At 41.1% G+C, this 27,889-nt stretch overlaps 2 protein-coding genes across 11 annotated transcripts in view; both read left to right on the top strand.

The window, feature by feature from the left end:
• The first annotated feature begins 1,044 nt into the window (after positions 1–1,044).
• On the top strand, positions 1,045–27,750 carry LITAF (lipopolysaccharide induced TNF factor). 10 transcript variants are annotated; one of them, XM_086759666.1, is made up of 6 exons: positions 1,045–1,228; positions 17,191–17,248; positions 17,494–17,603; positions 24,097–24,279; positions 24,680–24,836; positions 25,183–27,750. In XM_086759666.1, exons 4-6 carry the CDS (start codon positions 24,102–24,104, stop codon positions 25,289–25,291), a joined length of 444 nt encoding a protein of 147 aa, XP_086615792.1. In that variant the 5' UTR covers positions 1,045–1,228; positions 17,191–17,248; positions 17,494–17,603; positions 24,097–24,101; the 3' UTR covers positions 25,292–27,750. The 10 variants fall into 10 exon arrangements, with proteins under 10 accessions (XP_086615792.1, XP_086615799.1, XP_086615791.1 ...); XM_086759665.1 differs by lacking the exon at positions 1,045–1,228 and adding an exon at positions 11,895–12,104; XM_086759667.1 differs by lacking the exon at positions 1,045–1,228 and adding an exon at positions 11,895–12,099.
• The window catches only part of APOLTP (apolipoprotein lipid transfer particle homolog), a 103,191-nt gene continuing 100,653 nt past the window's right edge, over positions 25,352–27,889 (top strand). Inside the window, exon 1 of the mRNA XM_086759664.1 lies at positions 25,352–25,403. Within this exon, the coding sequence (XP_086615790.1) occupies positions 25,352–25,403 (52 nt within the window). The remainder of the gene's footprint in view (positions 25,404–27,889) is intronic.

A 27,889-nucleotide genomic window follows, 5' to 3' on the forward strand; every position in this document is an offset into this window, starting at 1 on the left:
AAACTTGTCCAATGGTCTTGGTTTAGGCTGATGCAAGTTTGCAATAACAATGTCAATCTGGAGGGGAAAAAATATTGACATTGTAGGACTTTTGCTGAATTGGAATCACCAGAGTTGGAAGCCGCATCTGGGCTTTTTGCTGAAAAAGTAGGACTGTACAGTGCCATGCTTCACTGAAGGACTTCTATAGCTGCGTTAGTTGTGGGTGGTGGAATCAGTTGTGGGAGGCAGAGTAAAGGATGTGTGCATGTTATTTTCACATAATATATGAGTGTTTCATATTGAATGTATGGCTAGCAGGTTAATTATTTCTACCTTCAAAAATATCTTCAATAAAATTAAGCTTTGGATGAACTTGGACGGCAAGACTTTATATTTAGAAAATTAATCTCACTCTTTGGATTAGATTTTCATGTGTCTTAGCAGTTTACAGGCCTTAAGCTATTTGAGTGTGTTGAAGTGAAAACTGATGAGAAAAATGCCAGATAAAGAGTTTATTCATAAACATACCTAGATCATGTCAGGTCATTTGGAATACAACAATTATCCTATTCCAAATTGTTTGTTCAGAATAGCCCTGTGCTCTGGTTTTCAGGATTTACTCTGGGTACAGTTGCCTTTCGTTTAAAAATATTCTGCAAATATGCATGTAACTGAATGGGATATGTACCTTACCTGTATGACAATAAAAGGACTTTTAGCTGCTTTGCAGAAATGGAAGAATTGCATTACTGATTTCGGAATCCTGGCTCTTTGGTTGCTTTCAATTTTGTTGAAGATGTGTATAAATATCAACAAACTGAGGAAGGCTGGAGGGTGGAAGATTAAGAGGGAGCTTGATTATTATTTGATCACTGTAAGAAAAAAAAAAAAGTGGAAAATACTTATGTTTCTGTAACAGCAAACCTGCAAGACTTTGGCAACTCGATAAGTTTATCTGTTGGAACATTTGTGCTTCAGCCACTTGGTGCCAGTGTTTCTGAGCTTAGCTCCATGTCCTTTGGACTCTTCAGTCTGTTGTCAAAAGGACGTGGTCACATGCCTATGATCATTTCAGCCTTAGCTGTGGCTTGGAAACTGTTGTAAATGGTAGTGGTTTCTATTTTTTCTTTTTTCTAAAAAGGTGGCCAGTCCTTTCATTAGGCTGACTGACATAAACAAAGCGACTTCAAAGCACATAGGACCTAATCTGGAGACGAGTATGTAGCCTTGAAAATGAGCTTCATAGGTGAGTCTAATAGAAGAATATTACCTTTCTGTGAAAACTTTATCTCAAAAAGTATATTCTGGTATAACTATGAGATCCAAAGGAGACAGGTGGGTCAGTTGTATTCATTTAATATTTCTACTTCTGGCAGCATCTGTAGCAGGATGTGGGGTGGAGGGGCTGTATTTTGTATACAACTCTGAGAATTTGAGGCGGTTTTAGTTATTAGGTATGCAGGGATAAGTTCTTCTAGACTGTTCTTAGTTTCATCTTCTTATGAAGCATTGTCGTCTTCATTCTGAATTTTCTGGGGTTTAGTCAGTTCTTTCAGAACCCTAAGCTCTTTCTCTTCCTACTCTTGCCTGCTTCTAGCCAGTGAGATATAGACACTGGTAAAAACAGACATTTGGTAAGGCTATAATCCTTCTCCCTGCAATGCCTTTGCCTCTTGTGTATGACTTAACGGGGTTACAGTCACCTGAAATCTCCAAGAGAAAAACTGGTTCCCCTGGATGACAGACACTTAAGTTTTCTATGAGAACTGAAGTTTCTGTGTACCTCTGAGGCAAGCGTACGGATTATATAAGCAAATCATGAAAATAATTACAGACAGATTTTCTTCTGTCTTTCTGTGCTTGTCTAGAAGGACAATGAAATTAAGTAGGATAATTACATTGAAGGTTTTATTTGTCCCATAGATGTTGCAAAGCATTTTGCTGCGGCAGTTCCGTTTGGACACAGTGTATGCCATCTTGTGGACAAGTCACATTATGTCTGAATCCTTGAGACAAATATTTAAAGATCATGATATTTTCTGTGTGTGTGCAATAAAAATACTTAGCTGTGCAATATGTAGAATAGTACATATTTGTGGATCAGTGCAAACAATTCCTCTTCTTTAACACTGATTTTGTAATTGAAATTAGTTGAGTTTGCTTGGTTCCCTTACTTTTGAGGAAGATAAATTTCTTCTGCTAGGACATGAATCACTTGTTACCACTAGTAAAACTATCAAACATACAATTCTTTGCAGTTTTCTTCTTAATTAAGTTGAAATCAATGACCCAGAACTATGTTCATCTGGGAACAAATCAGAATTAATTCTGAGAAACATTTGTCAAAGCAGCCTAATTGCTATATGCTGATAAAAATAAAAAGAAAATAATTTTAGAAATTTCCTTGTTTCAAGAATGAAAGCAAAAATATTCTTATTAGAGACATAAGCAACTTGTACAAATTTTTTTTTTATTTGAAATTAAGATATCTATAGTCTTTTTTGGCCCATACTAGTTTGATTCTTTCTTGGTAGAAAGCAAGTGACAACCCTTAAACATTCTTTAGTGATTGAAGAGTCCTTTCCAAAGGCAATAAGGATTTGTTTTACAGGGAAGACTCTAAAATCCCCAACACTTGTCAAAATATTATGCTTGCTGGATAAGATCTATTCCCTTTTCATGCAGAGATCAACAGATCTTGTCTTGTAAAAGTCCTTTAGAAATAACCCACTGCCTGTTTCTTCTAAAACTTAAAATAAGGCAAGCTTATGGTAAATGTTTCCAAACGTAAGAATGCAAAAAGTAAAACATAGATGGCTACGAAGCTGTTAGCCTGATAATAGTCTCAAATAAGTTGATCTAACTGAAAATCTAATTTGAACTCAGTTAGAAGCAATTTCATGTTTAAAAAAAGACTGTAATTTAAATTTGATTTGATGGCTAAAAATGGCAGGACAAATAAAGTAGTGTCAATCACATGCTGAGTAAAGAAACTTTAATGTTTGTGCTGATAGCTCTGTCCTGCAGGTAGGCAGAGCAATTTCTAGCTTTAACGTAGATGTTCTTGTTAATTGGTCATGCAGAGATACTGGAAAGGTGGCCGATTAATAACCTTTCCCACCATTCATGTATAACAGAACTAGTGCTACAGAGGTGTACGCAGCTTCTGGTAATAGATTTGTCACCCAGTATTGCCAGGTACCTCTGCAGTACTGAAAGCTATCAGGGAAGTGGCAAAGCAGCAGGGTCAGATGGTTCTGCTGTTGAGATATACAAATGTGGGTAACATAAGCTGTTAAGAGAACTCATGACTTACTGAACAAACATCTGTGACCAAACCCAAGTGTTGCAAGTGTTTGAAGATACTAACATTGCCCACCCGTATGACAGCTGACAGTCACGGGCATTGTGGTAATCATAAAGAACTGTGTTTGCTGACCAATGCTGAAAAGTTGTTCGAGCTGGACTAAACTGAGCCATAAACTTGCAGAGAAGTTGTTTATTTTTAGTTACTGTAGATTCTGTTCTGGTTGTGAGTCATAGTTTAGCCCCAGTTGGGACCAGTCTCTTGCTCACTCCCCCCACCCTCTGAGGGAACAGGGAGAGATAATATAACAAAAAAGGCTTGAGATGAAGACAAGGAGAGATCCTTACAGTTAACTTTATGAGCAAAACAGATTGACTTGGGGAAAACTATTTGTTTATTATTAAAACTAAAGCAGGATAATGAGAGAGAGAGCAAAGTAACTTCCCCCTACCCCTCCCTCTTCTCAGGCTTAACTTTGTGTTCAATTATCTCTACCTCCTTTCCATCCCTGAGTGGCACGGGGGGGAACAGGGGTTGTGGTCTGTTCATTACATGTCTCTTTTCCACCACTGCTCCCTTCTCAGGGGAAGAAGTCCTCACATTCCTCCTCTGCTCCAGCGTGGGGTCCCACCCATGGGCTACAGTCCTTCACCAACTGCTCTGGCGTGGGTCCTCTCTTCCACAGGGTGCAGTCCTTCCAGAACAGCTGTCCCAGTGGGCCCTCCATGGGCCACAGCCTCCTTCAGGCCTCCACCTGCCCCTCCGTGGGCCTCCCCGGGCTGCAGGTGGATCTCTGCCCCTCCGTGGACCTCCATGGGCTGCAGGGGGACAACCTGCTCCACCATGGTCGTCACCACAGGCTGCAGGGGAATCTTGGCCAGGAGCCACATTACTCCTCCCCCTCCTTCTTCACTGACCTTGGTGTCTGCAGCTGTTCCTCTCCCAAGAAAAATTCTTCACAACAGGCTCAGGCAGACACCTCTCAGGTTCTTTTCACATCTAATTCACATCTCATCTCCTCTCCAGTTCTTGTAGCTGGGCCGGGCCCAGTCAGCTGCCCGGCGGGAGGCCGGAGGGTGAGGCCTGCAAGGCCCACAAGGCTCCCGCCTCCCCCTCTCTGGCCCTGCTCAGTATCTTCACATCTTCTCCCTTTTCTTCTGTTTTTCCCCTTCTTAAATACGTTATCGCAGAGACATTATCAGGGAACATTCTATCACCAATTGGCTCGGCCTTGGCCAGCAGCAGGTCCACCCTAGGCCCCACGCCCCCAAACAAAACCAACGCATTGCTGCACCGATCATATGATTTTGCTGCAGGGCAAATTTGGGAGGAGCTGCACACACAATCAAGACTTGCAGAATCTATGCGAACAGCAGATCGGCCAGCTCTCAAAATCCCAAAGTGCTTTCAACCATCATGTGATGGCCTCTAGTTCATTTATTTTTATTACTAGTGTTCATCTGTAAGGATATTCAATTGTTTACTGACTGCCTTGCTTGTCACAAAGGATCAGTTTGAAAAGACAGGATTCATTTCAACTGAGGAGTGTCCAGAACATTTGGTGTCCATATGTAACAAGCCCCTCACGGCTGCCAGCAAATTTGAAGTCCTTTCTTTGTGTGTAGCAATGAATTATGAGTTTGCATTTCACCATCATTAGTCATTGTTTTGGTAAATAAGTATTAATCCTCACGTTGCTGTCACTGTTTTAGCTCTGTAGCTATGACACTTGTGTTGATTTTTGTCCCCCAGATGGTGAGCTTCCTGGTTTGCTGCTTCCTGCAAAAAAGCAGTATCAAGTGACAAGCTATGATAAGTAATACCTCCGTTTCTGAAAGGGGAACTGATACCTTCCCAGCTGAGACTGTCAGCCATTTAACTTATATGTGGACTTGAGAGATTCTCTAAAGTGCCTTTAATGAAGACAGTCTTGCCAGGCATGGGGAACTGAAATATTAAATGTTATGTCAAAGCTATTCTTAAAGCATGTAACATAAGTTATAACAACTACAGACTATAAACAGAGACAGAATTCAATAGCAATAACTTCATAACTGCCAGAACTGCAGCAATCGTTACTGCTGCTAAGTTCAAATGTTTGTAGCATGAAGTGAGAGGAGCATAAGAAAACAAATACCTGTTGGCATCCAGCTTTGCACATAATTTGTGAGTGATGCTGTGAACTGAGTTTCAGAGAAGTGGATATTTGAGGCCTTTACGGAAAGCCTCATTGGATAACTACAAATTTTTAAAATAAGGTCTTAATCTCTATATATGTTTTTGTATTTCTTGCCTATATCCCTACTAGGCTGTAATAATTCTGGTGTCCATATGACAACTGTGTGGAAGATTATTATGTCAGAATTATGCAGAAGAGACTACTGTATCATTCCTTACTTGCTTCAGATCCGCAGAGTTGGATCAAAGCAATTTATTAAAATAAGTCTGGCTTAAGTTTCAGTGGTCAGATGCAACATGACGCAGCAAAGGTAATTAATGACCAAGACTATAATACCACAGCTTGGCCAAAAAATAGGTCAGGCATTATTCTGGAGGAAGGGTGATTTTCACACCTCTTTGTTCAGCGACGGCATCACGACAGTTGAAATCATGCTTCGGTTTGTCTACAGGAAAAATAATCAGGCAGCTTTATTTTTAAAATCATAGAATAGTTTGGATTGGAAGGCACCTGTAAAGCCCATCCACTCCAAACCCCCTGCAAGGAGCAGGGACATCTCCAACCAGATCAGGTTGCTCAGAGCCCCGTCCAATATCGCCTTGAACATTTCCAGGGATGGGGCATCCACCACCTCTCTGGGCAACCTGTTCCAGTGTTCTACCACCCTCACTGTAAAAATGTTTTTTCCTTATATCAAGTCTGAATCTACCTCCTCCTATTTTAAAGCCTTTACCCCTCATGTTATCACATCAGGCCCTGCTGAAGAGTTTCTCCCCATCTTTCCTAGAGGCCCCCTCTAGGTATTGGAAGGCTGCTTTAAGGTCTCCCCAGAGCCTCCTCCAGGCTGAACAGCCCCAACTCTCAGCCTGTGCTCACAGGAGAGGTGCTCCTGCTTTCTTATCCTCTTCATGGCCTCCTCTGGACTCAGCCCAACAGGTCCATGTCCTTTTGATGTTGGGGGCTCCAGAGCTGGATGCAGTATTGCAGGTGGGGTCTCACCAGAGCGGAGTAGAGGGGCAGAATCACCTCTCTCGACCTTCCGGCCACGCTGCTTTTGATGCAGCCCAGGATGCCGTTGGCTTTCTGGGCTGCAAACATGTGTTGTCAGCTCATGTTGAGCTTCTCATCCACCATATTCTTCCTGTACTCTGTCAAGGGAGTGGGAGGATGAATTTGAAGAGTAAATGATTGGAGAACCATAACTTTCCTCTCTATTCTGATGGCATTATTAGACAATCAATCAAATAGTTGATGACTTAATTAAGACAGCTCTGCCACTTTAAAATGTGAAGCTCTTCTATCATAACCATTTCTGTTTGGTTGATTATACTAAGAGAACCATTACTGGCAGTAAATCGTTATTGTCCTTGTAATTCTTTACATGAAGTGCCAAGTCTTCTGGGAAAAATAAATCCTCTTGACACTACGCTGCTGTGTTGCTCTCTAGGGGAGATAATATGATTTCCATACTTAAATGTTTTGCTGTAGTATGAAATGGTGTTTTGCAATCTGGCAGTTGTTATTAGCTGTTATGATGATCAAATAACACTATGGGAGCTGGTAATTAAGAAGGAAGCAATAGTTAAAAAAAAAAAGGACTATAAAGTATTAATACTTAGGTTTGGATTAATTTAACAATTCTATTAACCTGTTGCAATCCTGGGGGATTACTTGCAGTTTCAGACTTCATATGGTATTTCTGTTTCACATAACAAATCAATTACTATTCCAATTTTCCATAAGCATATTACCCCAAATATGACCAACTTGTGAACGAAATAAGTCTTCTGCCCCCTCACCTTCCCCCAATGGTCATGTTGAGCAAGATATGTACAGTGAGCAGTGTGCATGCTCGGGAAAGAGGATGGCAAGAGGACAGCAGATGTTTAGGATCAGGAGGAGCTGTTGCGATGCCTTAAACGAAGAGTTGGCCTCCCTGGGAAGGAGTGCAGTCTCTGATCCTGTTTTGTGGAGGAAGGGCGGCCCACCTCCGTGTATCTGCCTGGCATGCGGATAGGCTCTAGGGTAAGGAGTTCCCTACCTGCCAAGATGGCAGTAAATGGGCAGCTGCGGCCTGAAAAGAGAGAACAGCAGCAGCCAGGAAAAGCTCAGCCTCAAACCTGTCTCACCCTAAGAGTAGCAGTGGCTGCTGTGAAGGGAGTGTGTGGGGTGAAGGGATCTGAGAGCAGTTCAAAAGCTCTGAACTTTTGGAGAGTTCACCCTTTTAATCCCATCAGTTTCCAGCACCCAGGAGAGTTGGATCAGCAGAGGAAATGAAAGAACTTGTTTTTATGTGAGGCAGCATGTGTCTGAGAGCTGACCTGAAGTCATTTATCTATCATGAGGAATTCTCATGGTCTTTTCCCCCTACCAGTTCCATATTGTTGTGGAGCAATAGTTTTGTTTTGCTACATGAACCTAAGCAATGATGCTGACAGTCATGGGTTATTTATCTTCTCAAAGTAGTAGAGGGTGTATTTGTGGACTCTGTTCATTTTGTTTGTAAAAGCCAAGTGTTTGAAAACCCAGGCATTCAAGGTAATCGACTTCCTGGCAGCCTTGACACCTAGGCTCTGCTCTTGTTTCACACAAGCAAACTGCACCGTTCTTTCAAATGTATGTGACACCCATAATGTCAGACTGTTTGGTAACTGCACGTTGGTATAGCTGTTTATATCGAACAGGGCTAGGGCTCACCCAAGCAGAAACAATGCAGCAGTGGTACCTAGGCCTGTCTCTGCAAGCTGTTAATTATTGCATTGTTACCGCTGAAGAATTTTTGTGATTAGTATTTCTGTAGTAGTACATGAGAGGAAGTATATTATGGCAGTACTTCATTTTAATGACTGCAGATATTTTTATATGCACTCGCTGTTAAAAGTAGCTTAGCGAATAAAACTGAAGCTGTCTGCACAGTAAAATCAAAGTGCTAAAGTTACTATAGCGTGGGTTTGGAAGGTAATGAAATCCTAAACCCTGAGCTCAATGAAAGCTCAGGGCTCAAGGAGTTCCTTTACCTATCGCCCCTCTGCCCAACTTGGCTTGGAGAGAACCATGTAGAAGTTGGAATTAATTTCTCTTGCGCTAAAGTTAACTCAATTAACTTAGAGTAGAGAGAATTATTACATGGCAATGTTATTCCTTCGAAATGTAGCTCCTGCCTATCCTTCATTACCTTGACTCATGAAGTACTTGGCAATTTTTTTTTTTTTTTACTTTTTAATATTTACCAAATCAACTAATATGCTGTCCCAGTCTTTGTTTTATCAAAGCTCTAAGCCTTGGAGCCAACCTAAAAGAGAGCGTATTTAAAAACAAAAGTCAATGACATAATCTTTTTCCTTCCTGATCAAAAAACACCTAGAGTGCCAACCATTCAAAACATTGCATAAAACCCCATAGAATGAGTTAAGGGGACTCTATATTCTACCATGTGTTTTGCATTCAGAACCTCAGCCAGGACAGCAATAATTACTGGGTGCTAACAAGGGTGCTGTTGCTGCTATAGTAGGGACATGAAAATTCAGTTTTGTGGCTATCAAATGCTTGTATGTATGCAAATACCACCTTTATAAAGCCACAATGCTTGACAAAGAGTGAGTTTGCTGCTGTGGCTAATAGGTGTGTTTTCCTGTGTGTCAGCAGGCAGCCTCAAAGAGGCTCATACCTTCCCTCCCTTAGTGACCCAGTGTCTCAGCGCAACCGATGCTCCTGACAGGGAGGCTTTTCTGAGACAAAATTCCAGCTTTCAGCTCCCGTCTACAGAGTTGCTGCTTAGGTAACTGCATCTCATCTGGCAACTGTGTGTCCAGCTCATGGCAGCTAAGTATTAACCGTGCTTCAAGGACATCTCGGCAATGTGAACGTGCACTTTACACTGAAATATGGGATGTGTATCTTGTTTTCAGCTTTGAGGCTTGAAGTGTGAACCTCAGTGCTCATGTCACAGGGTAGCTTGGCTGGTCAGAGAGAAAAATCTCCTTTGAAGAGCGGAAGCTGTTAGCTGAATAGGCAGCAGAACAACATCATTTGTACCTTGGAGCTGTAGAACAGAATATTGATTTACACTTGTGGCACTGACAGTACGTGTATTGTATTATTAGTTAAAAGGCAGGTCAATTTTAGAGCAGCAAATTTTGACCAAAGTCCCTAGAAATCAAATACTGTAACAGCAATTTGTACTACTGTTTTGTGGTGCTGGGCGGGGGGGCGGCTTTGGGGGGAAGGGGGAGAGCATTAACTGATGCATTATTTCTTAAAGCAGATGGGATTATTATCTCACCAGTTGCATGTTATATAATATAGCTGACATGTGATTTGTAAGGATCTAGGTTTGTCTTAAATATATTTCCCAGTAGGGCAGCCAAGTTTGTCTGTAAGTAATCAAAAGATGTAGAATATCTTACTACATTAGTTGGTTTGTTCTGGTTCCTTATCACGTAAGTATTGAATTGGAAAAACAAGACATGAATCTTCATTTTCCCAGCTTTGTCCTCTGAACATAGGTTTTTACTCTACTTTTCTCTCTTTGATTAAAAAAGTCCTTTACCATCTGATACTCACCCCCCCCCGTAATCCAGTGAATGATTTGGGAGAATACTTTTCTAAACTTGAAGAAACTGTATCATTCCATAATTAAAATGATTCAATGCTCAGACTAAATAATAATCTTCTTATCAATATTATTTAATTAAGCAGCAACATAAGAAAAACCTGTGCATTCTGTGTACTGATTGTTTTCACAAATGTGTACAATTAAATTTGTTTAACTTATTTTACATCCTAGAAAACTTTTTATCCAAATTCTTTAGCAGTAGCAACTTAGCAGAACAGTATCTGATGATGGAGGGTAAAAGGACAAGAGAGGAAGAGATTATTTTGACACACTTAAATAATTGCATATAAATCCTCTCCACTTCTGTTAAGTTTTTGTCAGTGTTATACATAAAATTAATTTAGCTCATAGGTGAGCTAAATGAGTTATGAGGCTCAGAGAAAATATTTAGAATTAGGAAAATCAGTGCTAAGCTGTACCACTTTAATTAAAATGACAGCTCTGCTTTCTCAGGCAGCCAACATTCCTATGGGCAGAAGCTGAATGTTGACCATCAGTATTGGACTCATCTGGAAGTTCATTTTTGTTCAACCAGTTAATGCTTGCAGCAGTGAATTATGTAGAAATGATAATTTTGAATTTTTGGTTTGGTTTTGTTCATTACTTTAAACATAAATCTTCCAAAATATTTGGAAGTGTTACGCTTCTTGATGGCACTGCTGTTCGTATCTCTTTTTTTCTTTTTACTTTCCTTTTTTAACCCTATCAAGTTTACCTGTTTCTCTTTTAAAGTATTTCTATTGTGAAAAGCAAACCTATGAGTGGCTTAAATTTTAGCTGTTACTGTAGGTCAAGATATTGACTGGCGATTGCAATACCAGAAGGACTGGCTGTATTTTCCTTGTACTAACTGTTCAAATTGTGTTGGAGTTCTTGTTCTGTTTGCTTTGCAACTTGAATCAGCCATTGCAACAGTGGGGGTGAAAAAAACAAACATTCTTTCAGATTATTTGACTTAATATATCTACCTTGGTTCCTCTGTAGATCTATGTGTATACATTGATTACTGGTCTGAAACTGTATTGTAGCACAACTCTCCTTAAGTAACTAGCATTACTGAAATGATCAAAACTCATGAAAATGCTTTCCTATCCTTAGTAAATCAGTATATGTAAAATGACTTGGGGTGGGTGTGGGGAAAAAAGGGGAGGGGGGGAACCAAACAATTGGAACGTTGGCACGTCCTACTATTTCCAAGCAGTAGAAAAATAAGGTGACATTAAGATTTACTTATCTTACAAATTGAGGGGATACTTTAGTATGTAAAATATTACCAATAGGCTTTTAAATGTACATCAACTTCTAAACTGTTTAGTTTCTTTGGTGGAAACTTAGCTCTTGTAAAAGCAAAAGCTAACAAATCTAGCATGCATTCATTTTTTGGGGCTAAACTGACATCTGCTGGTGTTCTGTAATACAATACATGCAATTAGCGTGATGACATTACACACAGTATTCTGTGTACATTTCCATGATGCTGTTGGCAGCCCTGCTGATGACTTAGGGCGCAGAAAAGCGTAACAGGCAAAGATAGCGGGGGTGCTGCCTAGCACATCATGGCCCTGGACAGGTGACAGTGGAGCTCTTGTAGTTACAGCACACTGCATTCCACCTTCCAGGGTCTGAAATTGCCGTGTGGCCTTTTTTCTTCTTTTATGATTTTTAGAAACAAATTATGTTTAATAATCTTAGAACAAAAATATCCTAATAGGTACACAGCTCATGGGCAAGAGGGGAGAGATAAACCTTATCTTAATTTCCAGACGTGTTTCCTCAAGCATGCAGTCAGTTGGCACTGCCTATGTCCCCACCCAGTCACTTGGTCTGTTGCAGGGAGAGAACTTCTGTGGGTACCACCGCGCAGGCACCCGCTGCGTGGAAGCTGTCCTGGATTTGCCCCGGGGGACAGGCAGGCACCCTGTCTAACCCGGGCAGAGATACAGACTGGCTGCAGCTGATGCTGCTTTCACCCAGTGCCAGCTAGCAAAGGACTGGAAAGGGAGGAACTGGTGAATGGTAAGGTAGGTGGGGAGGAGGGGTAGTGAGAGGAAATATCCTTGTGCATTGGTAAACAGGTGCTCACCGCTGTATTTGGACATTTGGTGGAAACAGTAGTAGGGCAAAAGGGAGCAATGTTACTGGGATCCCCAAAGAGGAGTAAAAGCTGTAGCATGAGCCAGCCTCTGACTAGATGTAAGAAAAAACACAGGAGAGCATGGTGCTTGGAGTAAGAAGGCTTTCAGTTGAAGGTCATGCTTTATTTCACCCTGGGAGATGTGTTCAGTCATGGCTTCTCTCTCCTGTGGTTTCTAAGCTGCTCATAGCCACCTGGGGAAGGGGACTTAGTTACAAAGGGAACAAAGAGATTCCAATTTTAGTTAAGCCAAGGCACCAAAGCCACAATTACTCTTATTCTGCTCCTAAGAAAAACATCATAATATATAGTTTGATCTATTGGTAATGCAAACTTATTCACCTCTAAGTCTAGTTCTACTCTCAGGTTAAAATGCTAACTTATAGGAAGGACTGAATGCTGTTGAATCACCCCATCCCCTACCCGCCAAATCAGGGGACTGGGAGTGTTCACACTGCCAGAGCCCTCATACTCCAACATCTGATGAAAACCCATAGCTGAGGTGATTCGGTAGGTTACTGTGACTGCAGAGCTCACTGTTGCTTGGGGAAAGAGCCCGCTTTGTCCTATGAAACCTGAATCTTGGCTCTGGATGGGTTTCAGTTGAAGCTTTATACATTACTCAGGGTGAGGTACACAAAAGGATTTAGACACAAAAATAGGACTTGAACATATTTTAGATGCTTTCAGCCAAAAAGTCTAATGCACAATCCCTGCTGAGCCCTCAGGGGTTATTGACTCCTTCAGTCTGAAGTAGATTATGGCACTTAAATACTGGGGCTTGCCAGTTCACCTAAACTGTAGGTGAAGCGGTCCTCGCTGAATCCCTTTCAGGGATCTGGCCAGTAACTCATTTTGTGTCACGTCTTTAAGCTGTTGGGTTGGATAGAGGAAGGAGTGACATACTCTCTGTTCTCTGAAGACTGACTCCGCTTTAATTGCCTGTAAGGGCACTAGTTAAACCTTCAAACAGAGTTATTTTCTTTGATCATTTTGTTGTTGCCTGAAATAACTGATCTTGGGAACATAAGGGGTATTGCAGAATTTGGGTTTTTTCCTCCACAGAACGTGTGGAGTCTGGCTACGCTGACTATGGGGAAGTGCGAAGATCGCTTGTTTTAATTTGTCAGGCTGACGAAGCTCTTGGCATGAACCGCGGAGTTTCCCGACAGTTGGGTCCGGCTGTTTGCCGGGCAGAGCCGGGGCCGTCACGGCGGTGTACGTCAGTCCCGCTGTGTTTCACGGGCTTTTCTCCCCTCTCCCCTTCCTCCCGCCAGCTCTCGGGGAGGTGCAGCTCGGCGGGGAGGGGGCCAGGCGCTGCCGGTAGGTCCAGGGCAGTGGGGGACAAGCGGCTCCCTCTGCCCAGCTGGGCTCCGGGCGCGGCCCGGCCCGGGCCCGGGGCTGGGGGCGGCCGACCGTCCTCCCGAGACAGCCCCCCGCGGGCGCACGCTGTCGGAGGAAGGGGGAGGAGGAAGGCGAGGGTGGGGACGGGACAAGCCCCGCGGGACGGTGGCTTAACCCGAGCGGAGAGCAGGGCCGGCAGGTACGCGCTGCGGAGCGGTAAGGAGCGCGGCCACGCCCGGACCCTGGCTGCGGCCGGACGGGCCCCGCTGGGCGGGGAGGGGGGACCTTGCTCCGCTGCCGGGGCCGCTTGCGGGGAGTGCAGGGGCGGCCGCCGCTCCCGACCCCGAGCCGCCCTCGGCTCGGCGGGCCGGTCCCGGGGCGCTGGGGGAAGCTGGGGCTTCGAGGGCGCCGTCCCAGTCCCGGCACCGGCGGGACGGTCAGCAGACGGCCCGGGAGAGGCCGTGGGTGGCGGCTCCTGCCCGCTGGGCTGCGGGCGCGGGGCCGGCGAGGCCGGAGCCGAAGCTGAGCTGCGAGAGAAGCGAAGCGAAACCCCGCTGCAGCAGGAACAGCGGGGAGGCTGCGGGCTGGGGCGGGAAGTGTCCCTCACAGTAACATACTAAATGTCTGTAGGCTCTCCTCATGGGGAGAGCACACGGTTCCACTTCTGTTTTGCAAGTACAAACTCAGTGTGACCCGAATGGCATTGGTTGTTTCACTAAAATAATAATGATGTATCAAAGTCTTTTTTTTTTTTTTTTTTTTTTAAAGTATTACTAAATTTTATTCTCTCACAAACGCTTGAGAAATTGACACAACTGTAAAATAATACTTCTCTACAGGTTGGTAAACTAGGGCGTTATTGTCCAGAGTTCAGATAACCAACATGGTGGCCTAAGCAAGTGCTGTGTTACAGCTTGGTGGTGCCGACTGCAAAACTCCTGAGTGCTCCGATAAACCTGTATAGCCTGCCTGACTGTTTACAAAAAAGATTTAGCTTTTAACTTGTGTTTCATTCCGGGTCCTGCTGATCAGCAACTGTCTTAAACTCTGCTGTGCAGGGAGCCCCTACAGTTAAAGCGGTGTTGGAGCGCAACCTGGGATTTTGAGTGAAGACGACTGAGTAGGAATTGTTTAAATTAAGGGATTCAATCATGTCAAATCCTAGCAAAAGATAAAGAGTGAGGCAAGGGTGAGGATGTATTTGCTTGGCAAAGCTGGGTTAGGAAATCTGTATTTGTAAGCAATTCTTTTTTCTTTTTTTTTTCTTTTCCCCTTTTAAATACCAAGCAGATATGGGTTATTACCTTCTCTTTCTCTTTTTACCAGGCTAATCTTCCAGTAATGCTCAGGATTGTGATGCACATATTTGCACTGGCTGTATGAAGTTCAAATATCTCTTCAAAGTTGATATCTAAAGAGGAAGGCACATTAGAAAAAAATAAGTTGAAAAGCTGAAGTTGTGGTTACCTCCACAGTACTCAGCATTTTGAAGGGATTGTTCTGTAATCCTGATGTCATCTTGTTTTTTATTAGGAATTTCTGTTTTGATAGATAACTTAGAGACTGGTACATGGTTTTAGTTTAATACCGTTCATTGTTGTACTTGGTAAATGTCATCTGTGGTTAAGATTTGAAACTTTTAACTTCAAAAAAAAGAAAAGGACGGCACAGGAGAGGTTGTTGGCATGTCAGGGATGCTGCCAAGTGCTGCAAAGACCTGAGACTTGTTTGCATCTGTCCTCAGGAAGGGGGAGGGAGTGAACCAAACCAAACAAAAAAAACCCAAACCAAACCAACCAAACAAAAACTAACAAAAAAGCATAGCAATCATTTTTAAACTGAACCAGCTGTCCAAAACTAGTTAGTGGTAAGAAATGAAAAATGCAACATCATTTAAAGATAAGTATTGAATGTTAAATACTAAAACTAGATGTGTTCATGCTGGAGGTCATGATCATGACCATTTTGAAATCTGTGAAAAGGCGTTGATTTTCTTAGAACTCCCTCTTCAGTAAAGCAGAGGTGGGGATGATCTTCGCTCATGCAGTGTCTGCACAGCAGAAGCAGCTGTGACTGGGGGCAGCTGATCAGCATTCAGCTCTGTAGTTTAGTCACAAGGAGAAACTTTTATTTTTCTAAAGAAAACAGGAGCTCAGTTAGTTATAAAAATGTAGCTGTGGAATATTTGATGCTACAAATATCGTCACAAAAACTTACTGAGTTTAGTCATCTTTGTCTTGTTCCCTCTTAAGTCTGCCAAAGCTGTGGTGTGACTATGAGAATGGTGTGAAAGAACGCCTGTCCTCGAGGAAGTGACTGGTTATTGCAGCTACTGTTCCTGTGTACACTGTGCCTGTAGCCACGTCTGTCCTTCCATACCAGCTCCTGTGTTTGTCCTACTATGTGGCTACTGTAAAACCCACACCGGACTGAGTACGCAGTTCCCTTTCTAATAAACCTTTCTGCTTTTCTGCTTAGTCTACTGGGAAGACTGTGGGACTACTGTACAGGCATTAGTGGTGTTTACTGATGTATTACCATGCCTCCAGTGCAGCAGACTAGTCCTGTGTAACCTGGAACAGTGAATAAACCTGTGACAGGTTCTTTATAGAAATGTTTATAGACTTCTACTGAAATCCTCGCAAAAGCTGTGTTGTGTAAGGCAGGCAATCAGTGGTATTCTGCACTCCAGGAAAGCAGAGACTTGTGTGCTGGGTTTTAGCCGTACTTCCTGTGGATGGAGTGACACCAGCCCTAATCGGGTACTTAAGCCTGAAATTCTTTTTCTGTGTGTGTTGTCTTTCTGTATCTGCAAAGTTCTCTGTAGGCTTCTTTCAGGTGTTGAAAGGGCTTTTTCACGTGAGAGATATGGTCAGAAAAAGTGTAAAATCAAGAGATGCTACCTGAGGCCTATTTTAAAGCTTTGAAGAATGACTGTGGAAATGGGTACAGGAGTCAGCTTGGTTGAAGAGCAGTCATTGGTTACAAATGAACTTGTTTATGTTGCTTAGAAATAACTGAGGTTTGCCGTCTGAAGATGTGTGTCCGCAGAGCCTTATCCTTGTAGTTGAAGGCTTAAGGAAGAGAGACAGCATCTCACAAAAAAGCAAGAAAATCAAGCTTGTCTTAAAATGGTCTGAAATTCCTGTGTTCTCAAATATAGTATAGATATATTTACATCATGTCTTGTGAAGTAAGGCGGGGGGGCGGTCAGATCCGCTAATAAAACCCAACTTCCTTTTGATATCAAGATACTCACTCAGAATCTGCATTCCACTAGTTGTGCTGTAGTACTTGGGGCAGAAGGAGTATTTACTAGACATACAGTTCCTATTGTTGCTGCCAGCCTCTGTATTTGGGATGAATTTGTGCTTCTCTGACCTGAACCAAGCTGGCAGCAATGGAGACAGCCCAGCAATTGAGGTAGTTTTCTGGAGAATTGTCCTCAGTGAAGGACATTAGAGAGAGAGTGTTCTCATTAAAAGAAACTTGTGTTGTTTACATTGTGGCTGATATCTTTTGCATCAGTTTTGTCATAACAATATTTAGTCTTTAGTGTAAAAACAGAACTGGACCTTTGTAATCTTTCTGGTACAGTAGCCTAACTTCTGCTTTCTGGGTTGTTACAGTTGGATGAGGGATCTCCAGAGGTCATTTGGATCAGCTGCCTGCTAAGGACCCACTTAGGTGAGGTTGTTCAAGGCTCTTTGACTTCATATTCTGATACAGCTTTCTATTCTGAAGTGTGTTTCCTACTTCTGTTCTTGTTACAGAATTATTTACAACCAGCTACTGTCCCAAGGGGGAAATTCGGCATTATTATCTGGCTTTTTTACTGTACCTTTTGTTTGCTTCTAGGAAAAACTGCCCAGTCGTAGCTTCTGTTTCCTTCCAACTAATCCATTCTTTGCCATTGTGTGTGTTGCCTACAGGTTCTGCTGGTATTCCCAGTGGGTGTTTTTCTGGACTTAAAAGATCAGATACCACAGTCGTCTATAGCCAGCAACTTTCTGCCGTGTGTAACAAACGTGTGACGATCCAAGTAAGTCAAACCTGCTTTTTTTTTTTTTTCCCTTTTCTTGCCTTTTTTTTTTTTTTTTTCCCTTTTCTTGCTTTCTAAGTTTTCTTAGTGCCTGAGACTTTTTCCCCAGTGTTTCTCTCTTCATCCAGTGAAGACTGTGCTGTAGTCTGCACTTTGAGGCCTGCTTAGGTAATGTCTTTCAAATTGAGATGCATAGCTTCTTGGAATAAGCTTGGGCAGTGGGGATATGTGAAAGACGTTATGTCCAGGAGAAGGTAGTTGGGCTGGGAATACAGTAGCAGGAGTTGAGAGTCTGGCAGGAGTTCCTGAAAAAAGCTGCAAACTTTCAGGGCTGGATGGCAATGGCAGGAAGGCAGTGGCTTGGCTCTTGTGGTCTTTGCAACTCTGCGCATCTTCTGGTTTTGTCCTCAGTGGTGTTTGCTCCCTTGCTTAGCTGAAGCCCCTCACACCATGCTGTTTTGCAGCCTCATTTCTCCTACCAACTCCTCTGCTATGCTGCCAACCAAAGATGCCCAGCACTGTGTCTTCATCCTGGGTAGAAGCTAGTATGTGTGTCCCTGCCTGAGATCTGCTGACTTGCACCCAAATGTGAATGACTAAATTTACATATGTCTTGTTTCTTTTTATCCAACATATATACCATTTAATAAAAGTCCCTGAAAAAAAATGAAAACTGATAAGAAATCTAATAAAACAATAATTCCTTACACTCTTATAAAAAGTATGCTTTCTTGATGGTATTGCCACCTTGTTCATCACTTGGATAGCTAGACAGAAGCTTACTTTTTGTGTCCTTGCATTATCTTGCATGGCATCTTTGCTAGTGCATTGTACTTCTCAGTAAAAATTCTCTAGAAAGCAATATGTTCAGATAAGTTCACATTCAGCAACATTCCTTACAGTGGAAGATGAAAAATAAACTATGTACTTCTTTTCTAAGTCATCCTAATACATGTGTGCAACAGAAATGTCCCTCCTCTTGCTGAGAGTGCCTGTGTATTGATTCTGAGTTTTGGAATGATGCTCTATGAAAGTAAAAACAGATGGTCTGTGATGTCGGGTCTGGTTTCTCGATCTGCTTAGGTTCCCTCGCATGAATGTTGTTATCATCTCCCCTTGTACCAGAAGCACTTCTGCTGTTGTGTGGCTGGTGCGACTAAGGAACCAACACTGCTGAAAACTCACTCCATAGTGGTAGGCAGCCGAAGTGGCAAGTTGGATCTTTCTTTTGGTAGATTGCTCTAGCACATTTGCTATTGCACTGTTACAAGGATATGTTTCTCTTGATAAAAACAGGAAAGCTGTAAATCCATACCAAACAGTGAAAATGTTCTTAGCTCAAACTTTCATATAGCTAATTATACTTATCATGTAAAAAAAAAAAATAGGACAGACATAAAACCTTTAGTTTAAATCAAAGTATATTTTCTTTATACTAAAGTTTATTTCAGAAGGACTTCAAGCAAATACAGATGTAATTATTTAGTTTCAGGGGAGTCTATTTAAAAGCAAGCAGAGCATTTTTTGTCTGTTCCTGAGTGGCTAAGGAAGATTTCAGATAAGGAAAATTGTTCTGTAAGGTAATAAGCGTATTTGCTCTTCCATTCTTAGAAAATAAGTACTTGCTATTGCATTAAAAGCAGGTACCACGCTCAAGTTTGGCTGGACGAGAAGACAGGGATGACTCTACAGTTCCCTCAGTCTTCTTCAGCCTCCCAAGAGCAACACTTCTGCACATTAAGTTTCTCCTTGTGTGGTGTGTTAATGTGAGGACTGCATAGACCTTTTTTTCTCACCTTCTGATAAGGGGTAGAGAGATAATCTACCCATAGTTGTCCTTGAGGTGCTATTGCTGTTAACTGTGTCCTGCTGTGAAATCAGTTTCTGCTAGACACTTGTGCAGGTAAGGAAACCAGCTGGGATTAAAAAAAAAAATTGCATAATGATTCATCTGTAATTGTTGGGTAAGGCAAGAATGACTTGATTTATCTTTCCACTTTTAACTTGTTCTGCATCCTTGTTTTTGAGTGTGTGTTTGTGGGTTTTTTTGGGTGGTTTTTTTTGTGTGTGTCATCCCCCCCCACTTTATCCTCAGGCAAAAGGTATTTATCTGCATGCTTAGAATACACATTTGCATCCTGTCTTCAGAAAAAGGCAGCAGTTTTCAACTACATAACGGTAACATACCGATCTGGGCAATATAAAAAAAAATTCATAAGATGGGAGACGCATCCTACGGTGAAGAAAATGGTAATAAATATGTGTTCAGCTGTGCATGTGGAGAGGACAATTTGTAGTTATGGTGATGATCACCAGTCTGCATCATGAAGGGAGTGTGAGGATGGAAGGGGAAGATGACTGCAATCCTGTAGCTTTGTGCATCTTTGTGTTTGGGAGCATGATGCAGAAAATGGCATCCTAGTGTTCTTGCAGTAAATCAGGTGCTTGGGAGGAAGGAAATCTTGAATATATTTCCCTTCTAGAACAGACAATGGCTTAAGTTAATGTGTGAATATGTATTATCTGGCAGATGTAGCAGATATAGGTTGTCACAGGGCAACCTGTTGTTTTGGGCACATTAAGACCTGTGTAGCTCCTGGACTATGATGAACATACGTTCTTTCTTATTTTCCCTATAATGCCTGTATTCAAATTGATGAAGAAAGTAAGAGTAAGAGTCTTCCTCATCTACACTAGGTTTTACAACTTGATACTTTAATTAGCATTCTGAAGAAACTGCCCAACTTTTTACAAACCTATGTTGTGGGAGAGTGTACTGAGGAATGCTGTGCAGCTATTTAAAAAAAAGTGTAGGTCGTAGCTGATATTTTAATTAATTACATAAACATTTTTGGACAGTTAACTGATGAGGTATAACCCTGCTGAATCCTTCTGCAATGTGTAGCTGTGTCTGAGCATACTTCTACTTTCAAGTCAAAGTTTTACATTGGATGATTTTAGTCAGATACAAGCCCTTAAGCCTGTGAGAGAAGGCTGTAAGAGTCTTGGCTTTACAATAAATGCTTGGTTAATAAGTTCTTCAAAGAAGTTAGTTACCATAGAAGTTCTGATTCACTTTCTCCAACAGCAAGATGAAAGTTTAGCCAGGTGTTGTGCTTCCTACCGCCCCCCCCCAGTACAGCCTGCAAGTTCTTTTGCTGTGTTAAAATTGGCAGTTCTGGGTAGGGAGCAAATGCAGACCCGGCTTCTGGTTTCACGTTGCTATGTGGAGTTAAGAGTTTAGGAATGAAAATGGAGGGGAGTGTTTGAATTAGCTGAAATACGATTTTGCAAAATGCAAAACCCCGCAAAAACTACTGCGGATCACTGAGTTTTACTAAGTATTCAGCAGTTCCAAAAGGCTTCCGTTCCCCCAAATTCATGTGGCTTTAGTGCGGTTGTATAAGTGACATAGAGCTGTGCTGCACTCTCCATTAGAGAGAAGGGTATCTGTGCATCATTCTGTCGGTAGAATTTACTTGTTGCCTTGGTCTCCAGCTAGAATAACTAACTAATCTGGTTTCGTTTGAATAGAGTGGTGTGTGAATGCTGTGGCTTCTGCCAGCCTTTTCCCTCCCCTCATGACAATGTTGTTCTGTATGTAGAGCAACAGACCTCTGCAGAAAGGAATGAACTGGAAAGGTGCTTTGCCCCATGCCAATGTTGTACCAGAGTGTGCTTATGAAGGAAATTATTTGGGCTGAGAAATGTGCTTGCAGCTTGCAAGTACTTGTGATTCTTTCTCTTGAGCAAATTAACAGAAAAGCAAAGTCTGGAGGAGGGAGCTGGTGCTTTTGCTGCTTTATTAATTCTTCTCTGGACTCTAGTGACTCATCTGCCCAAAGTTAGAGTGCAGCTGGGCACAGTGAGTCAGGGTCCACCTAACCATTGCGCACCTGGACCACAAGAGCTTTTTTTATGAAGAGCAGAAGAATGGCGTGGGATGGGTAGCTGAAGCTATTGGTCTTTGTTTTAACCACATGCAGTTTTAAAGACTCAAAGCAAAAGAGCAGTGAGAGTCTGGGAAAGAGAAGCTAGAACTGCTCAGTTCTTCTCTATGCTTGGATCTGAAACTTCCAGATGTAAATGGAAACTTCTTGTGTATCAGTGTAAAAGGCTTGGTCTTGCATTTAGTGTGCTTATTGGTCCTTTGATGTTTGCATATCCTGGTATGAGATAGCTTTAGTGTTGCCTAATGGTTTGCATATATGCTACCTCCAGGTAACTGTTTCGTGTATTTGACTGCCCTGTTACCCATCTTCTCCTTTGTCTTTTCCTGCAGTCAGGTACCTGTCACCAAACAGTCTTCCCTTTGGAATTATTTGGGAGCAGCACTTGAGAGTCTGCTTTAAGAAGACAGAACTTGCGGGTTCAGTTTCTGTTTCTGCCATCAGCTTGCTTTTGTGCCTGTTTATCTTTCAATTAGTAAACTACTGCTGTTTCGTAAGTAGCTGGGTACAGTTTGTTAAAGTGTTAGAAATTCAAGTCTTCCCTATCCTATATGGATGCTTAAGATCCTGTACCACTTTTATATGATCTGGGGTTGGTTTGTAATATTAATCTTTTGTCATCTTTGCAATCAGGCGTTATGCATTAGTTGCTCTTCCCAGATGTGTCTGTATCAGTGGTATTTTATATAAGAATGTATCTGTAAAACATTATGATTTAAGTTCTAAGCTGCTGTGTACCTATTTGCAGGGAGCGAAGTGCAAAGGGAAACTATGCAAAGTATTAGTGCCGTAAGAGATTGCATAGGGAAGTATAACACATGGTTTACTTACTAACCCAGGCTGTAAGTCTTGCCTAAGCTAAAATAAAATGCTGAAAATGCTTTCTAGAGTGTCCCTCTTGCCTTTGTTTTCATTTCGGTCTAGACTTGTGTTAATGGTTATAGCCATATCAATCTACTGCAGTTACCATCTTATCTGAAGCTTGGATAAGTTTGATACTCAGAAACTCTTTATAATCATGGGTGGTTTGTTTTGGTTTGTTTGTTTGTTTTTTAAGTAGAGGAAGCTGGTTTTCAGTTAGTTCTAGACCCAGTCTTGCAATGAGTTTAGGGATAGGGGATTGGTTTGCAAGCAGTTTGTTCAGGATTGGGCCATACTTTCTTTCTGAAGACGTAGCATTTCACTTCTGAAACAGCATACGTAAAAGTACATGTTTAAAATTAAAAGGTGTTGCATTTATTTTCAAAAGCAAATGTTGAAATAATGGTAAATACAGTTGGAAGGGATGCGAAGAGGTTTTCTAATCCACTTAATGCTGAATGACACATAATTTCTGACACGTGTTACTGTTCTTAAAACTTTCAGGAGGCAAGGCTCCACAATTCTTGCCAATTTATCTAGTGCTTAAATAATCTTATTAATAGACATAAGGAAAAGCTTATTATTTGAAGTTTTTCTTACAGTTTTCTTTAAAGCTTACTCTGAGGAGTTTAGTTCTTCATTGCTACCTGTCTGTTTTCATTATTCTCTGGCCTTTTGAAGCTGAAGAAACTAGTTTTCTTTGGCTTTTTCTCAGAAGTCCTCTTTTCTAGCCTTTATTACTGTTCTTGTGCTTTTTCTTTGGAATCTGTTCACCTGTTTGTTTCTTAGATACTGTACTCCCATGGGGGCTTTCCCAGAGCAGCAGAACTTTTTCGACTGTCATACAGATACAGGCTTTGCTTACGCATTCCTGCATAGTATTTGCCATTTTCATCACACTGTCAGCTTATATTCAGCTTTTGGTCTGGTACGTCTGCTGGATCCTTCTCTGCATTATAGTTGCTGAAGTGATCAGTTCTTCTGAATTAAGAATGTAATATATTTATTGGGTGATAGGTGGAAAGTGTCCCAAGATATTATAAGAACAATTGAAACTTTAGTAAGCAGCAAAAATGGCAACCTTAGACATGTTTGAGCTTTGAGCTGAGTTGGGGGTACTTAATTGTTTGGGGTATCTTTCTCCTTCAATATAATTTTTTTTTTTTTAATTTCAAACTGCAACAGAATTAAGTAGTCTTTTTAAAGTGTTTGAGCTTCACCTTAAACCAGGCTTATGTTAGTAACTACCATGTAGCCTATTAGCCTATCATACTGTTTGATTTTTTTTTTCCTAATAATTTTTTTTTTTTAGGAGAACAGAGAGGCACCTAAAATACTGTTCTTGGAGAATGGGAAGAAACTGTCAAATTAGTATACTAATAAAGATTCCCCATGTCCCTATTTTAGCATTTTTAATTTATAAAAGAAGAATTGATGGCGGGAAAATGTTTAAAAACAATCCTGTGAAAAGGAGGAGTGAAGGAAGCAACAACAACAATGAAATCAATATTAATATTCAATACTACTAGAAACAAATAACAGTCAATAACTTTTATGCTGGTAAAAGTGCATTTTAATCTAGTTATCTTCTTGCTTTCTGTCTGAATAGAGCCTAGTTAGTTGTCACTTGCCCTCAATAAACAATGTCTTTTTGTTATAATCTCCTCTCTATGACGTTTTAGATACAATGTCTGCTCTGAGTGGCGTCCCTATTCCATCTGCACCACCTTCTTATGAGGAAACAACAGGAATCAATGTGAACTATCCTCACCCCTATCCTGTCCCAGAACCTGGCCAGAAACCAGATGGGAAGGGAATGAACCCTCCCCCATACATGGGACAGCCTGCACCGGTGACTAACCCTGGTAAGCCTGAAAAGCTCTACTGTACCCTCACATTAAGATGTCAAGTAGCTATGTAATAGGTGCTGAGCAGAAGATGAAATATCGGGGTTCACAAGTGCTGCCCACCTTCCAAAAAATATTTTTGAAGGCAATAAGGTAAATAAGTTCTTGCAAATCCTTCAGTGTGCACTAATATCAATAACATCATCTGGCTTTCTGCAGTTTTTAATGCAGACTTATTGTTAAGACTGTGTTTCTGCATTAGGAAATGTCATGATGATTTCTCTTTGTTGTTGTGTGTTTCATTGCTCTGAGCCTCAAATACTTCAGAGTAGTAGCTGGTTCAAGCTCAGAGCAAGTTGATTAACTATCCTTTTGTCCTTATTTACCCATTGAGTAAACAGCATATTTCTCTGCTCAGTTACAGTTCAGACAGTGTATGTGCAGCAACCAGTAGTATTTTATGACCGCCCAGTTCAGATGTGCTGCCCTTCTTGCAACCAGATGATAGTGACACGTCTCTCATATGACGCGGGAGCTTTGACTTGGCTGTCGTGTGGTGGCCTCTGCCTGCTGGGGTAGGTTGATTCCAATTTGCACTTGATTTTTTTTTTTTTCTTTTCTCTCTTCTTACATGGCCTTTTGTAGCTCTAAGAAGTAACAAATCTGTTGGCTTCATTGCTTTCTCATTCTGTGTGGGACCTGACCCTATATGGTTTGAATAGCCTACATCTGCTTTTAAGTCCTAGAGAACCTTAAAGCAGCTCTAGAACACTAGAATGAGGGACTCTATAACCATGTGTATTCTTCCTAAAGCTTCATGGCACTAGTTTTACTGATGGCTTTCATGGGAAATGTATTTTACCTTCTTGTGTATGTGACAAGTGATAAAACAGATTGTTTGGAATTTTTTTTTCTTTGCAGGTGTGTAGCTGGCTGCTGCTTAATTCCCTTCTGCATTGATGCTCTAAAGGATGTGGATCACACCTGTCCGAAGTGCCATACTCTTATTGGTTCTTACAAACGTTTATAGGTGTTTAAACATTGATTGATGAAGTTGGTTAGCATCTCTACAAGCCCTTTCTGAAGCTTCATGGAGACTTCTGGTTGTTTCTGTGCTTCCTGTCCCTGGAGACAAATCAAAAGTAATGTTTATTGCTAGATTGTTTGAATAAGAATTCGCTTGAGGGGATTCTGACTTGGGTCTGTAAAAAGTATATGTAATCTTTACGGGCCACTCAGTCCAGCACCAGTTGATAGCAACTAAATGTTTTGCCTTTCTGCTTTATGCAAAACAGGATGGTGATGTTCTTCAGTTGATGTTGTCTCAGTCATGTTGCACGCTGGTGTGCTTGCTTACAGTCTCAGCACTGACCAAGAGGAGAATGTCTGTGCAGATGTATATAGTCTCATGCTTGGTGTTGATGGTTTTGTAACGGCACTGTTTACAAACTGGCAGGGAGTTGCTTGTCTCTGAGACAGGTGCCCCTCTTTGACAAAAGAAGTGATTTGTTGGCATCTTTTCATGAGCACTAAAATTCACTTTAAAACTTTCTTTGTTGAGAGAGAATCAAACTGAAGGCTTCTTCCTTCTGGGAGGCTGCTTCACCAAATGGACAACTCAGGTAATTGTGCATCAAAGATGATTCAACCTAGTACACGAATTTCCTTGCCAGTTTTAAGTCTAGTCATGTTTCTATTCTGCAGTAAAAATGCTCATATAGGAATTTTTAATAGATATTTTTTCCCAGCGTTTTTTGTTTGGTTGTGTTTTTTTACTGCTGATTTATAAGTGTTCTGTCTACCCCAGTGGAAATGCCCGTAGAGCCTTGGTTATAGCATTGGAAAACTTCCTTTTACATTTACTTAAGTCAACTGATAGATCAACAATTAAAAGCGCAGGTCCTGTTATCTGCGTCTTGCAGGTGGAATTCTATCCTCAAGATAAGGCTGAGGTTTGTTTATGATTGTTAATGTTTGTTAATTACTGTTTCTTCATTAAGAAGGTAAAATGTTTGTTAAGGAGTTTCTGTGATGATTATTTAGGCTTGTACTCTGATTTTTCTAAATGAAAGAGAAGTTCTGTTTTCAGAAACTTAACCTGGATATGCTTATTTAAGACAATGATCACAAAAAATGAGGGAATGAGGTTCTGAAGGTGGAAGTATTTTACCATAAGCAGCAGACTTGGTCCAAATAACATCTTGATGCATTTGAATGATACCTGTCTAGAAAAGGCAGACAGGTGTTTAAACAAGACTATGATGCTAACACTGTATTAATCTCTGTAAAAGTAAAAAGCCAAAATAAATACAAATAAAAAATACTGTATTTACTGTTCTTGACAAATGTCCCTTGAATAAATATTTGGTGTAAGTTAATCTTTCAAAAGTCTTTCAACACTTCATGTTTGAAATTCAGGAGCTTCATGGATCACAAATACAACCTCTAGGCCTTGTGTTAATTAGTTTTTGTAAACTGCTGCTGCTTGTAGGTCAGTCTGCAAGTGGTTTAAGAGCTTCCTTGTACATTGGGAAAAGGTTTTTGATCATCTGTCTCCCTGTACTGTAAGAATTTATATCAGTAGCTTCTCGTTGGCAAGAGAATGATGGAGATAAAAAGCTGGTAGCTTTGTAGCTTTCCACTTTGATGTGGTACTAGCTTGTATATTTTGTTTGCTGCTGCAGCACTGTAATGCTTTTGATGTTCTTTAAGGGCCTGGATGATGCTCTGTTCTGATGACATGGGCACTAGTTCTAACTAAGACAAGTCACATGCATTACTGTAAAGCAGTATGCTTGGTTGTTTTGTTTTTTTTGGTTTTTTTTCCTCCCCCTACTGAATTTCACAGAAAATGTACTTCTTGACAGTTTATCATCAGAGCAAGACAGAGCAAGCAATGAGGCATGCAGTGTTTCCAAACTTGATATTTGCCTGCATGGTGGGGAGGCTTTTTAGTTCTTTTAGTACCCATGTCAGTCTGGTCTAGATAATCCTGCTGGATATTCATTTGGTGAGTAAGTCTTCAAATTGTTGTTTTCTTAGCTCCCCTTTTCTCTACAAAGTGATGGTTGGAAAATCTGAGGTGGTGGTATCAGAATGCAGAAGAACATTGACCAAAAAATGATTATGTGGAGTTTTCTTGGTTTTGTTTTATGGGCACACTCCATTGCATCTCTTTAAATTCCTCTTCTGGATTGAGAATAGGACACATAATGTTGGCAGCTATTCCATCTAATTAAGCATTCTGCAAAACTTTCTGCTGTCCCTTCTATACTTAAATTTCCTTAAATACAAAGCCTGTGTTTTGTTCTCTTGTATATGGAATTATCTACAGAATGAGCCAAAGTAACTTGCTTTGTTAAACTTATTTTAGACAGACAAATGCAGGATATAACTTGCTTTGTGTGAAGGTACTTTCTGTTTGAGTACATTGAAGTTAGTTTGTTTTTAAAACTGATCATATTTAAAATAAAAACTTTGTCTTTCCTATTTAGTGCTTGTAATCAGAAAATTATAACATTTGGAATGTTTCCAACACATGAATGGCTGAAATGTTAAAATTTAGTCAAGAAATGTAATCACAAAGTGAAATTTTTTAGTTTCACTTGGCCCAAGTCTCTGACAAATG

The sequence above is a fragment of the Chlamydotis macqueenii genome, chromosome 15, assembly GCF_036417535.1.
Source record: "Chlamydotis macqueenii isolate bChlMac1 chromosome 15, bChlMac1.mat, whole genome shotgun sequence".
Classification (NCBI taxonomy): Eukaryota; Metazoa; Chordata; class Aves; order Otidiformes; family Otididae; genus Chlamydotis; species Chlamydotis macqueenii.

What these genes read in the sequence shown, in the direction of transcription:
- LITAF (XM_086759666.1), top strand. Translation starts at nt 24,102, where the DNA reads ATGTCTGCTCTGAGTGGCGTCCCTATTCCATCTGCACCACCTTCTTAT. An exon ending in TGCACCGGTGACTAACCCTG is followed by an intron (nt 24,280 to 24,679) that starts GTAAGCCTGAAA and finishes TTCTCTGCTCAG; the next exon opens with TTACAGTTCAGACAGTGTAT. An exon ending in GGTGGCCTCTGCCTGCTGGG is followed by an intron (nt 24,837 to 25,182) that starts GTAGGTTGATTC and finishes TTTTCTTTGCAG; the next exon opens with GTGTGTAGCTGGCTGCTGCT.